Below are 14,036 nucleotides of genomic sequence, written 5' to 3'. Positions count from 1 at the left end.
TTTTTTTTATTGCATAAAATGAACAAGTTTTTAGAAGTATAAATTTAAAAAAACGATAGTATGGATGAATTTTATAAGTTTTTGTGTCAAACAGTATCATATACATCAAACCATATAAGAAAAACGCTTCTTTCTTGATCAAAAATTTTTTGGATAAATAACAAGAGATATTTGTACATATCATGTATTAAAACAAATGAATATCTCGTGTTTTTTATTATTTTTAATTTATAAAGTAAATTGTTGAATGTATGGGGAATTTTAGATAAACATAAAATTTTAAAGAAAATGTGAAAAGAAAATATGAGCAATGACATCCATATGAAGAATTTAGTGAATCCCTATAAATAATGTTTAAAAATACACACAAAATTTGTTTATGAAATTAATAGCAATAACGTCCTATATTTCCTAATTCAACAAAAAGGTCCCCGAAAAGAGAGGAAAAAGTAATTAATGTAAAATACTTATTTGATTAAAATACATTATTTTGGAATTATAATAATGCGTCAATATTTTACAACCCAAAATGCGTCAATATTTTGAATATTAATACCCAAAATTCATATTTTCTCTCTTGTAACACATGGTGAGATCGATTTGACGTTCAAAGAAAGAAAGGGGTTCCATATGTATTATTTTAAATATAAGAGACCCATTAAAACTTAAAATCATAACAGTAACAGGATCTTGGCTTTTAGTTAGGCTGTCTTTTTCCATAGTGCGCAAAACCCTTTTCGCTAATTACGTCGATAAGTTGACGTTCCGAAAACAAGCCAACAAAAACTTTAGGCGAAAATCTTATATATTTAAACATGTACCCAATAAATTAGATATGGTAGTTAATCTTTCTCCTCCATAGTCTATTTTAGACTATCAGTAAAAATTTGATTTTCATTAGTTGCGAAAATCTGTGTTTCATTCTGCCTAAGAAGAAATAACAGCGAATTATGTTTAATAAAATTTATCAAAAAATTTCCAGGTTTATAATAAATGTCCCTGATTTTTTTTCCAACCTCTCGGAATTTTCTGAGGATTCCCGGTCAGCTGACCTCTCTATTGAATAGAAATGTACCAGTATTAAATTTTAATTATGTTATATCCTCGCACATTTGTCATCAAACCTTTTTGAAAAATATTAAATAAATAAATCGTGTCTTGGACTTATAGACAGTATAATCATCCATTATTATTATTAGATAACGAGACTTAATCCTAAAAAATTTAAGGAAAACTGATCCTATATATATTTGTTAGGAATTGATTCACTTTAAGTTTTAAAAGTATTAAATTATATAAATACTCATAGTAAACATTCAGTGGATCCATTCTTTGTAATAAAGTGTGGGCATGTCTTTCCTTAAAATATTCTTTAATCTTCCATATGTGACATAATTTAGATGGGAAATTTCTCGTAGCTAACTCTCACTATTTCCAAGGAAAATAAAATAGAAGTTCATAGATTATTCCATTATCTATTGTTTCTCTAAATAGTAAGTAATAGAGGAGTTAAGTATAAACTGTTTGATGTGATTTATTAAATCTTATAAAAAACGTAGATGGATAACAAAAGAAATTTCTTGGAAAAAAATTTATTATTATTATTATTGATTGAGATTGTATTATTTTTGAAATTGTAGTTACCAGCTATGCTGTATAGTTTCAAATCTCAGACAATCTCTTCAAATCATAGTAATTTTTTTTTTTTCACTTGTCATACTGTAAAAATAAAATCCAATTCAAAAAAATATTTTTTTCCCTTAATATCATCAAAAATTTATAAGTGTTCAAAAACTTGAAAAATAAAACTTAGTTTTGAATAAAATCTTGCAACTGTTTTTACCACATTTTCATTATCAAAATAACAAGCAGTTTGACAATCCTATACCAGGAAAGAAATTTTTGAAAAATTAAATGGCTATAACAAAATTGGTATTATTATTATTATTATTTTTTTTGAAAACCTGGACATAGTGTTTAAATTTCCACAAATGCATAAATTGATAATTACATTTAAATATTACTACTTAAAGTAGTTAATATTTTGGTTCCTATTTAATAATTAACAGATTCTTGTAGTTTCTTAGTTGATGGTGGAAAAGCATGCTTGAACAAAATACTGTTACTTATAGTCTGATTGGATACAAATGCATCTTTGAATGAATTTATTAAAGCATGGATTGAATCAAATCAACAATAAAAACAACCACAAACTATTAATTTAAGAAATTTTAAAACGTAATCAATTTAACAGAACTAGTTGTCCATTCATTAAATTATCAGATACGTATTCGTAATCTCTATTAAGTAATATCGGGGAGAAAAATGATGAAATTCAGTAATTATGAAAATGCAAATGAAATCACTTATTCAAAATACTATATTATTAAAACTGTAATTAGAATTCTTTTTATAACATTTAAAAATATTTTTGCACTAAGCCAGAAAAATAAAACGTTTTGGCTCAATTTTCTGGTCTTGTATTAGACACAACTTTCAATTATTTATATGCTCTGCTAATATAATTTTTAAAAATTTAAATAGCGAAATTTTGGGAAACTTTATTGTGTCCAAACTTGATATAACAAACTTCTAAGTAAACAAGAAGAATTTGATTTACCTATTTGGCATTTTGGTAAATTTCTATATAAGTATGTGCAATTTTTATCATAATTCAGCTGAAATTAATTTCTTTTACATGATGCTTATTCAAAACTACACTTATTACAAGATATTCACTTGACTGAACATGAATAAAAGTATTCTAAAATATGAAGTTAATTTTAAATAGTGTTTTTTATTGCTCTTCATAGATTGGAAAGAATAGGCAAGGATGGATTTTTTTAAATATAGAAACAAAACAAAAAAAATTCATTTCGGAAAACTTAGTGAATTATGCATAATTAGAGAAATTGTTTGAAATAGAATCTAAAAATAAATACACGAATAAAACATTTTTTTCAATTAAAACAGAAATATAAATAATTGGTTTTGCTTAGAACACGTGGCCACGAATCCAAGAACACGTGGATTAAACGAATTTACACACGCACAGTTTTATGGCTAACAACACTAATTTATTAGACAACACAATTTTAATGCTTGTATCATAAATGAATGTATCATTGTTAATTTCATAGTATGCTGATTATTTTTATGACAATGATTCCTTTGATGATATGCATTGTTAGAGTTGTTACTTGGTTATAGAAAAACAATTCTCTATACCTTTGTTATTCAATATACCCCAAATTTAAACAAATTCAGTCTTATTTTTAAGTCGCTTTTTACATTTAAGTTTTTAATATTAAATGAAGATTTTAGGACTGGCACATGTTGGGTAATTAAAACTTCCAATTAGAAACTTGGCAGCTGTTTAAAATGACTTTAAGATAAGTTGTGTGGAAATTTTCAATACTTTTATTTAAATTATTAGAATGTATATGTTAGAAAACATGCCACTGTTCTTTCCCCCTTCCTATAACCCTAATAGTTACAAGAAAATTTTTCGAAAATATTTGGACTTCAAAAAAATCAATGGAAAATCTTTGAACATCAATTTTTCTAGAATTTTGTTTGATAGGGAAGCAAAGAATGTGAATTCTTCGAAGGATATAATTTGAAATTTATGTAAAGAATTTAATAATATACAAACAAGAAGTTTAACCTGCTGTATATTAAAATAGCAAATTGTGTTTTAATTTCTTCAAAATATGAACACATTTTGTTTGTATTAAATTTCAAGTTTATAATAAAACATTTAAAATCATAGCGGATTTACTGTCAATTTGCAAATTATTTTTGTTTAAATTCAAAATATTAGCTTTTTTTTTTTAATTTGATATATTTCTAACGAAACGTTAATGTAATAAACAGCCTAACATGGTAACCTGGCGGCTGTCTTTTGCAACCCTCTCTGAATATTCATCAATTAGTGGTGACTGGAAATTCTTCTGTCAAAGCTTATTGGTTGATTCCTGAGCCAATTTGGCGAGAGAAAAGCAATGACTTACCACGCTTGGAAGACGCTTGGCACACTCTTACGCTGTTTTCACATAGTGTTGGTTGTTTTATTCTTGTGTTAGTATTTTCTCACCCGCTTGTTTTGAAATCGCTTTCGTCTGGATTGCAATAAAAATGAAGCAGGCACTTGAATCAGTCGGACAACGGAGGATTTTCAACAAAGGTAAATAATAAATCATTTTATTAAAATACTGCCATAGTAGATTAATGAATAAGCATTAATAAATAATCTTATTTATTTCATTTTTTGTTGTTTATGAAGTGTTGGTATTTTGATCAAATTCCAATTTAGTGTTGTACTTACGACATTAACGCAAATTAAAAAAAGGAAGACTTGAATTGCTTGCTTTCTGTGTAGCAATTGCTTTTTTTTTTTTTTTGCAAAGTAGGAATTTAATAATTTATAAACTCTTTATAAATAGAATTGAAGTTTTTTTAATGTGATAATGGAAATGAAATATTGGATTATTATTTTTTTATGTCTTGTAACATTAAAATTTATTATCAGATTTATAAAATTTATTTTATTATTAGATTAAAATTTATTAGTAGATTAGAATTATTGTGTATTGAATTTTTAGTAAAATAAAAAAACATATGTTATTTGATGCTGATCATTCAGGGAAGTTTTCTATTCTATTATGTTTAACTGTGCTAGTTTCAAAAAGGTTAGTTTTTACTTTTCAAAGTGAAATATTATGTCGAGGCATGGGTATAATATTTTTATGATGATTAATTTTTCTTTTATCTTATTTATTTCAAATTTTTACCTACTGTCTTTAAAATTATTTTGAAGTTCTCAATTTTTGAAAGATTAAAAAAAAAAAAATGAAAATCCATTAAGATGAATTATTTTACTCTTTTCATAAACCTTTAGGCATTCTGCAATATTGTTGTGATTTGTTTGTCCTTAAAATGATCAAATTTTTTGACATATTTTCAATTACAATTTTTTTAATCTAATCTATTATACAGTTAAGATTTTATCTGCTTGAGTTGTCTTGTTATATTATGTATTAAAATTTTATTTAAATGTGCTTTATCTAAATTTTAAAACTAATTTTGACTTGTATATTTGTCTTCTAGCCCTCCAATCTGCACTTCGCTCTTCGTCTTTGTCCCAAAATGGTAAGATTTTAAAACATTCTTTTTTTCTGGTAAATCTTCATTATTTGTTTACTATTCTTTTTTTATATTGAGTTAGGTTTTGTATTCTTAAACTTGTTGTAAAATGATATCTACGATACAATTTTTGATATAGGATAGATTTAAAAACATGAGTCAATCCTTTTCAAAACCGTGAAAGGGGAAAATATCATATCAAATTTAGGACTTTGCCCTCTTTAAATCCCTCATAATTCTGGCAGTTATCATTTCTGAAAAATTCCAATTGTCATCCTTAATAAAATCTAATCATGATATGTTTAGATGATGCTTAAAAAAATGTATATATATATATATGTAGATTTAATCAAAGAAACATAGCCATCGATTCCTAGCTAATTAAGTTGGCATACTCTTGATTGATATGATTCGTCTCTGATAATAATAATAATAATAATGGGGGGGGAGGGTGCATCTATCTCATACCTTTCTATGAAATAGACTATTGGACAAAAAGCAAACGTATTTCACAAAAGCATCTGTATCAAGATGATAATGAGAAACTTATATAAATTTTGTCAAATTTTATTAGTTCTGTGATTGATTAAAAGTTTTTAGAATTTTTGCTATTTTAAATTTAATGCATGATTCATTTCAATCTACTGCTGTATTTGTTTCTATTTATTGTTTCGATCTGTGATCAATTGGATTGTTAAAATACTTAGCCAGAAGAGTTATTATTAAAATTAATATGTGCAATGGATATTATTAAGATTAAACATATATGATAATTGTTTGGCTAGCAAAATTCAAGACTATTTCATTTAACGAGTGCAGCATTTGCTAATAAATTTTCAACTAAATGTAATACTATCATTGAAACATCTATAACATATTAAGATTTATTTTATTGTTCATTAATTCTATGGACATATGGAAAGAATTCCCACTACTTTTGTGATGAAGAAAAAACTGAGATGCAAGAGGAAGTTCAGATTTTTTTTTTTTTTAAAGGTGTTTTTTTTTTTTTTTAATGTTATGTAAATTGAATAGAAAAGAAAAATTTTATTGACACATAATTTCTAAATTTGCACGATTTAAATGATGTCATTTGTAAAGTGAATGAATTTATAATGAATATGAATTATAATTTCATGATTTCTTCTATAAGTAGTCATGAAGCGAAAAAAAATTTTGTATCTATGTATAAACAAGAAAAATATTAAAATTGTATTTTTGATTTTTTTTCCCCTGTATGTTAAGAAAAATAATCTGGAATCCTTTTTATATATTTTCTTTTGCAGTATTTAATGGAATTGTTCTTAGAATGTGTTTTTTCATTTGTGTTAATTAGTATTAAACACATTTCTGCATTTTGTGCAAATTTTATATATTGTAAGAAAAATGGGATGAGAATTTGAACTTGTTCACTTAACAGATTTAGAAAATTTAGATTAAATCGAATTCTTTCAAATCCGTATAAATTTCTTTCAACAGATGATTTGTGAAAGTCAGGGCTTGAAATAAAATTGTACAGTATGTAGAAAAAGTCAAATTAATTTATGTTTAATTATTGTAGTGTTATTATTTTAGTAATTTTTTCACAATACTTAAGTAATACTATCGATCAAATTTGTATATTAATAAGTCTTTAATTTACAGATCCTGTAGCATGCAAGGGAAAATGTAAGATAACTGAGAATAAAACTGCATCTGCTTATAGACCTAATACACACAAGCCGAAATCCACTGAAGTTATGGCTGCAAGTTGTGAAAATCCTCTCCTGATAGATATGAATGAGAGTAGTTCGTCACCCAGTCCTGATAGTGAAGCCATCCCATTTTTAACAAAAAGTGCATTTGATCGGGAAAGTTTGAACACAGTTCAAAATCAAGCTGCATCATTATCTCATCTACCTAGTATGCATATTCCCAATCCTGCAGACGCAATGGCTACAAATTTTCAAAATCCTTGCCTAATGAAGAACAACAATGAGTATAATTTACCAACCAATCATGTTACTGAAACCTCTTTATCTGATCTGCATTTCTGGGTAAGGAATACTCACATGGCTTCAATTCAAGAAACTTTAAATATGGTTCCTAGTGATGACACTGATGCTTGGATTATAAAGAACCGTCTAATGGCATTGCAGCAACTAAAGTCTGATTTTCCTGATCAATATTCCTCCAGTCTTAGCCTTTCTCCTCCAAACATGACCGATTCATCTGGTAAGATATTTGTTTTTCTTAGTTTTAAATTTTGATGTTTTTCTACAAAATTGGTTCAATGCAAGGATGTTTGGTTAACAAAATTGAAATTTCTGATTTTATGGATCTATTTTCAAATACAGTGTTTACCATTAAGAGTTAATAATAAGTGACTTTTTTTTTTCTCTTGGCAGTACATAAATGCTTATTTCTGAAATTTATTGTGAAATCATATAGATTCCTTATATTTTTCTATGCAGAGCAGTTTTCGGTACATTTGTAGTACTTGTTATCTTTACATATTCTGAAAGATTTGCCTTTAGGTATTCGAAATCATATAGTTGAAAAATTGTATTTATAAGATATCTATTGCATATATAAATTTAGATAGTTGAAGGTTATTTCAGTCAATGATATAGTGTGGTTTTAATATAAACTTTAATCTCAAATTTTCTGAATTTATAGATTTCTTTTTTCAGTAATGGTCATGTTTATTATTAAAATATTTGTGTGTGCTCCCAGCTTTCCTTCATATTATTTTTCTTGCGGTTATGCGAACATAGCTCTTTTTTAAAAAAAATATTTATTGTGGTTTATTTTAATTACTACTTGTTGTCTGCTGCTTATTTTGAATTTAAAAGTGTTTTTACTTTTTCAGGGGAAATATCTCCAGTTGCAATGTATAATCCATCAGATCTTGGAGCTTTCAATATTTCACCATTGTCATCTAGAAATTCACTTTCATCTGCAAATAGTTCTTTGAAAGATGCTCCTCTTACTAATGAAAAATGTAAATTCGAAAAACATGATAGGTAAATATTTACATGTTTAAATATTATCTTAATCGTAATGAAATGTATATATCTATTCATAAATTTCTGTTTTAACATTATTGTTGCAACATGTTTTCTCTACTGCATAAATAAAAATGGGACAGTTGAATTAAATGCATATATTAACGTTTTTTTTAAATTTTTAATATGAAATCAATCAAACCAGTAATAATTTTTCTTCTTTGTAATTTATATAAATTCAAATTATTATGATTATTTCTATTATTATTTTATTTACATTATTTGAGTTGACTTTTTTAAAAAAATAAAAGGCTTTACAATTAGCTTTTCCCTCTATTTTGTGTGTTAAAATATTACGAGTGATGTACGGAAGTCATTATTTCCATTCATTGACATTTGTCTAATTATAATTTTTTTTCTTTCTTTTCTCTAGGTCTATCATGCATCAACAAGATGGAATAAAATTAGAATTAATGCTTGGAAGAAATTTTTCAAAGAATGAAAAATCTTCTGGGGAGAATTCTTTATTCCGTGGCAAATTACAATCTGGATTCAAAACTGATCAAAGTACTGGAGTTATTGATAAAAATACAAAGCAATATTTGTATGAGAAGTCATATCAAGAAAAAGAAACAGGGCCAAAAAATTCAAAATCTGGAAGTAGTAATGTAGACTGTTGTGAGACATTTCATAATAATCATATGGACAAGAATAAAAATAATGTAGCTAAGTTGGCAAGCTATGATGTTGCTTCTTTGATGGTTCTGAAATCCACAACAGGCTTCTTTGATTCTCATTGTCATATTGATTTATTGTTGGCTCGTGAGAAGTTTCAAGGTACATATGCTGATTATATGGCTCAGCATAAAGATAGTTATCCGCAAAGCTATAAGGGTTGTATAGCAGTCTTCTGCAAGCCATTGACATTTGCTAAGGTAAGGATTTTATTGAAAGTTTATTTTTATTTTTTTATCAGCTTAACTTTTTAAATATCTTAATATACATCTAAAAAATTGTCTTAAAAACAATCTGAAACAAGGTTGAAAAGATTGTTATCTTTTGAACGCTTTTTTTAGTATTCAACATTTTTCAAAAATTGTTAGATAAGTTTGTACTTCAGTTCTATTCAGATTTAATGAAAAAGGAAATTTTTTCTTTAAAAACAATTCTTTTATTGGTGACTGAGATGTACGTTGTCCATTTTCAAATCTTTTCTTAAATTTTAATAGATTTAAGGCTAATTAGTATGCATGTATGATTTTTACAAAGGATATTTATGATTTAATTCAAAAATGTTTTTCTTGTTTTCATGTCAGATTGTTTAGACAACCATATTCTTGTTTGAAAAAATACTAATGGATCCTTCTTCCCTTTCAAACTAAAATAAAAACTGTGTTTATATAAAGGTTACATTAAACATACATTTCTTCTTTACAGAAACAAATGTGGCAAAAACATCTTGAGCAAGATAATGTTTGGGGAGCTTTTGGTTGTCACCCAAAATCAGCAAAATTTTATGATGGCAAAACAGAAGAAGATTTGTTAAATGCTCTGAACCATCCAAAAGTTAAAGCCTTAGGCGAAATTGGATTGGATTATTCAAAGGGGTAAGTTAGAGGTTTAAATCACTTTTTATTTTTTTACAAATTCATCACATTCCATATCAAAATTTCACTGTTCATTCATAGCAGAGAGAACCAATTGCTGCTATGATGACTATTATAGCTATTCTATGGATAATTAAAAATTGATTATAATTAATGATACAAATGGTTCAAGAAATAAGTTCATTAGTTCTGCCAGACGTATAAAAGTGTATCTGAATACCATTTAATAATATGAGACCTTTGTTTTCTGTATTAATATTCATACTTCATTACTGATTTTTATTTTGGTGATAATAAAGTTGCATTTAATTACTTCATGCTATTAAAGATCCTCTCTGTCTTCATTTCTAATATAAGATCTTTAGATTTTCTTGTCATTATGCTTACAGAAATTTTTTAATTCGTTTCCACCGAAAGAAAATTTGTTGCAGAGTTTGTTAAGAAACTGCATCTGTGTTTGGTAGATATTTTGTCTTATTTTACTACTAAATTTTTGTGACTGATCTAGGGTTACGGCTTGATTCAGCAGGCCTTTAAATTTTATTTATCTGAAATCTCCCTATAAAATAAGAGAGAGAGTTAATCTGTTTTGTTTATAGTTTGTTTAATTGAATTTTAAGATTAATAAGTAATTTTTGTCTTTCCTTCTTTAGAAATCAGTGTTCAAAGTTAGAACAACATCATGCATTTAGAAGGCAATTAAGAATTGCCCAAGAAAGGAAACTGCGGCTGGTAATCCATTGTCGGGATGCTGATGCTGATACTATTAAAATTATGCATGAAGTAAGTAAAAATGTTATAAATAACTCTCATCATGTATAGGTAATCTTAACCTTTATTTAACTCATTATTTACTAATTATCAATATAATGATTATTTCACCAAATATGTTTTAATTGGTATCTTGATCTTGTAAGATACATTGAAACTTTATTTTGGCATTTTTGTCTCAATGCCTGAATGGCATTTGGGATTTAATTTTTTTTAGGACTGTGAGTCTTTATTAAATGATTATAAAAATATTTCCTATATGTAGTTCATGCATCATTGGCATATTGAATCACATTTTTATATGCATATATTTTTTTTCTTTTAGATACTACCTAGAGACACGATTTTCCACTTGCATTGCTTCACTGGTAGCTGGAAAAGGGCTCAAAAGTGGATACAAGAATTTCCTAATGTTTTCATTGGAATCACAAACTTGGTGACATTCCCTTCTGCTACTCCAACTCATGAAGTTGTTCGGCAGTTGCCTTTAGAACGTCTGTTACTAGAAACAGATGCACCTTATTTTGTACCTTCAGTGGTAAGTGTTTTTTTTTTTTTTTTTTTCCCCTTCCACATAATGTCATATATATATCTAAATATATAGCTTTAAAATATATACTTTAAACAGTATTTCTGACTGCTGAATATTTCATTTTAGTGTACAGTGTCTTTCAAAATGTTTTGCTCCAAAACTAAAAACCTTAAATTTATTTGCTATGAGCAAATTTATATTAATATTTTTTTAGGCAGTTTTTGCATTAGAAATTTTAAGTTTTATCCCAGCAAAAATGTAGCTCAAAAAACATTTTCATTTCTTAATAACATGAAATTATTCAACTTTAAAATGATCTAAGAACTATTGGATTAAGGTACAAATTTATTTATAACTAGAAGGTTAACTATTATAACTTTTACAAAATGTTTTGATTTGCTATGAGTCAATTTTTAATACTCTATTTATTTTTTAATTAATATTTCTTTTGCGTAGGTTCCCAAAGGTACTAATTCTTCCCATCCTGGTATGGCCATACATGTTGCAGCTCACATTGCTGCACTTAGAAAGATTTCTGTGGATACAGTTCTACACTGGACATCTACCAACACACGAATTGTCTACAACATAACATAAAAGCTTCATTCTACTGTGATAATCGAGTCTAAGGATGCTTACATCATCTACTGTCATGAGGTTACTCGTGATATTTTTCTCAGGATGGAATCCTCAAGAGCAAACTGGATTGCTGTAAACCGTACAGAGAAGTGTTTTTTGCTTCAGTTGATATTTTCTACCACTTTCAAGCTACTGAGCATTTATTTTGTTATGAAATAAGAAATTTGTGTGTGTATATTACACAAGAGATTTATTTTTTGTCAATGAATCTCCTAAATTGACTATTCAAGCATTTGGCTTACAGTTAGCACTATGGTGGGTGTAATTTTTGGGAGTGCAAGTTGAACTACTGTGAAATGTCAGAATCTTCTGTTTATACCTGAAAACAGGATCTCTGAACAGTCCACTTCTGAGTGAAATGACAAAATCATTTATAATTGTGATTGCTGTAAAGTTTTTTGTTTAATATGCCTTTATTAGTTCTGGAAATTAGTTGGCACTAAATTTTTTACATTTTATACATGATTTTTTATTTTCTACCATCAAGTGTTCCTGTGGTGTCACTTTTTATTTTTTTAAGTAGTACACAACTTGCGTGTACAAATTTGTTATAAATAAAATGTTCTTTAATTTGAAATTCAAATTAAACAAAAATTTATAATATGCTATTAAATTTGCAACCCAAATTATTCTGGCAAGATATTTTTAACATTTAGTTTAATAATAAAAAAATTGTGATTCTTTTATTTAACACTAAATTTATTGTTAAATTTACAATTGATTTCAGTAAGAAAGCACTAATAATCTAAAGTATGTAAATAGTTTGATGAATTTTAAATGAAATACAATGTTTAAAAATGATTCCCTACTTTCCTCATATTGTTCCTTCCTGTAATGTCATTGATATACTCTACGGGAAATAGGAAGTCCACTGCTGTGGTTTGTTTTATTACATTATCCAAATCTGCATACAGTTTTATGTAAGGCTATTCTTTGATTTTTGAATTCTATTTTATAAGTTAGTTCTTATTAGATTGTGACCAATTTTATCACTGAAATAAAAAGTAATCCCCTTTTTATTAATTTGCTTTTTGAATATTTTATAAAATAAAAATATTAAACATATTTTATGAAATAAAAACATTATTCTTAACGTGATTGAATATTAACATTAATTTTGTCGACTTTACTTTTTAACTCAACCTGGACATATTTCCTATAGCTTTCATAGTTTATGCTTTAAGTAGCATTTAAATGATAACTTTTCAAAAATCTGTCTTCTAAAATATTCAGCTTTATACTGTTTAAAATACAATTGGAAGAGCATTTGGCAGTTCATTTTATGTATTAACTCGTTTTTCTTAATTCAACCTAGACATATTTCTTATAACTTTTATAATCATTTTAAATAGTTTACATTATAGATGAGTCGTATGGAAGTATTTTAAAGTTTCCATGTCTAGAATAGCCTTTTCTGTGATACAAAACAATGCTTATTGCATTATTTTAATCATATAGATTAATTTTTAAAATAAAATAAGATGCTGGAATTGTAGAATTGTATGAAAATAAGTTATCAGTGTGTACCATGAAAATATCTTGCTAATTATTGATAATGATCCTTTTATAAAGGCAGTTTTGCACTAAACTTACAAAGTAAAATTAAATTTTTTAATTGACTTACTTTGAATGTGATCTTATGATTTCTTTCTTCTAAGACCCATGATGAAGATGTTTCTGAGGTCTTCCATTTTAATTGAAATTTAATTTAAATCTCTACAAGTGTTCTTGTTCATATATATCATTTCATGTTGATCATTCTCAATTGATTGTTTTGTATGTTATATCTATAAAATTTACATCATGTAATGTATATGAATAATAATTTGATTTTATGTATTCTGATTCAATATTGTTTCCCATTAAATATAAAAAAATAATTTTTTTATTGCATGATATATATTTCTCAGGATCAAGAAGTTTTATAAACCTGTAATTGTATTAGTATGGAAGAATAATTTTATTTTCATAACTGCATTTATTCTGCTAAAATTTATATATGTGTATGCAATATATATATATATAAATGTATTGTGCCCTTTTCTTATGTATTCGATGTGATGAATTTTAGTGAACTTGTTTTTTTCTCAACTGTAATTTATACTTTACAAACTTTTAAATGTATTCAAATAAAACTAATTTTTTCTGTAATTTAGTATGTTTCTTTTTAATAAATTGCTTTTATCCATTTAAATTGGTTTCCTCTTAGTTTTAGCTTACATGAGAAGCTTTAGAACACCTTCAGCAGTTATATTACATTAGGTGTCCATGGTATGCCTGCATATCGCATTCCATCGAGTCATGGTTGTGAATGTTTACATTTAAAAAAAAAGTTTTAAAGAGAGTTTTTGTTGA

The 14,036-nt window shown here is 26.5% G+C and overlaps 1 protein-coding gene across 1 annotated transcript; it reads left to right on the top strand.

Annotated features, from left to right (window-relative positions):
- The first annotated feature begins 1,998 nt into the window (after positions 1-1,998).
- LOC129967049 (uncharacterized) lies at positions 1,999-13,562 on the top strand. Its single transcript, XM_056081690.1, has 9 exons — positions 1,999-4,186; positions 5,110-5,151; positions 6,790-7,359; positions 7,997-8,150; positions 8,566-9,067; positions 9,570-9,739; positions 10,393-10,522; positions 10,836-11,048; positions 11,499-13,562. Exons 1-9 carry the CDS (start codon positions 4,138-4,140, stop codon positions 11,637-11,639), a joined length of 1,971 nt encoding a protein of 656 aa, XP_055937665.1. The 5' UTR covers positions 1,999-4,137; the 3' UTR covers positions 11,640-13,562.
- Positions 13,563-14,036: the final 474 nt, after the last annotated feature.

This window comes from Argiope bruennichi, chromosome 4 (genome assembly GCF_947563725.1).
Source record: "Argiope bruennichi chromosome 4, qqArgBrue1.1, whole genome shotgun sequence".
Classification (NCBI taxonomy): Eukaryota; Metazoa; Arthropoda; class Arachnida; order Araneae; family Araneidae; genus Argiope; species Argiope bruennichi.
Note: the sequence above shows the minus strand (reverse complement) of the source record. Positions and strands in the feature narration are given on the sequence as shown.

Coding starts and splice junctions, on each gene's coding strand:
- LOC129967049 (XM_056081690.1), top strand. CDS start 4,138: ATGAAGCAGGCACTTGAATCAGTCGGACAACGGAGGATTTTCAACAAA. Junction 9,068..9,569: donor AGCCATTGACATTTGCTAAG/GTAAGGATTTTA, acceptor TCTTCTTTACAG/AAACAAATGTGGCAAAAACA. Junction 9,740..10,392: donor GGATTGGATTATTCAAAGGG/GTAAGTTAGAGG, acceptor TTCCTTCTTTAG/AAATCAGTGTTCAAAGTTAG.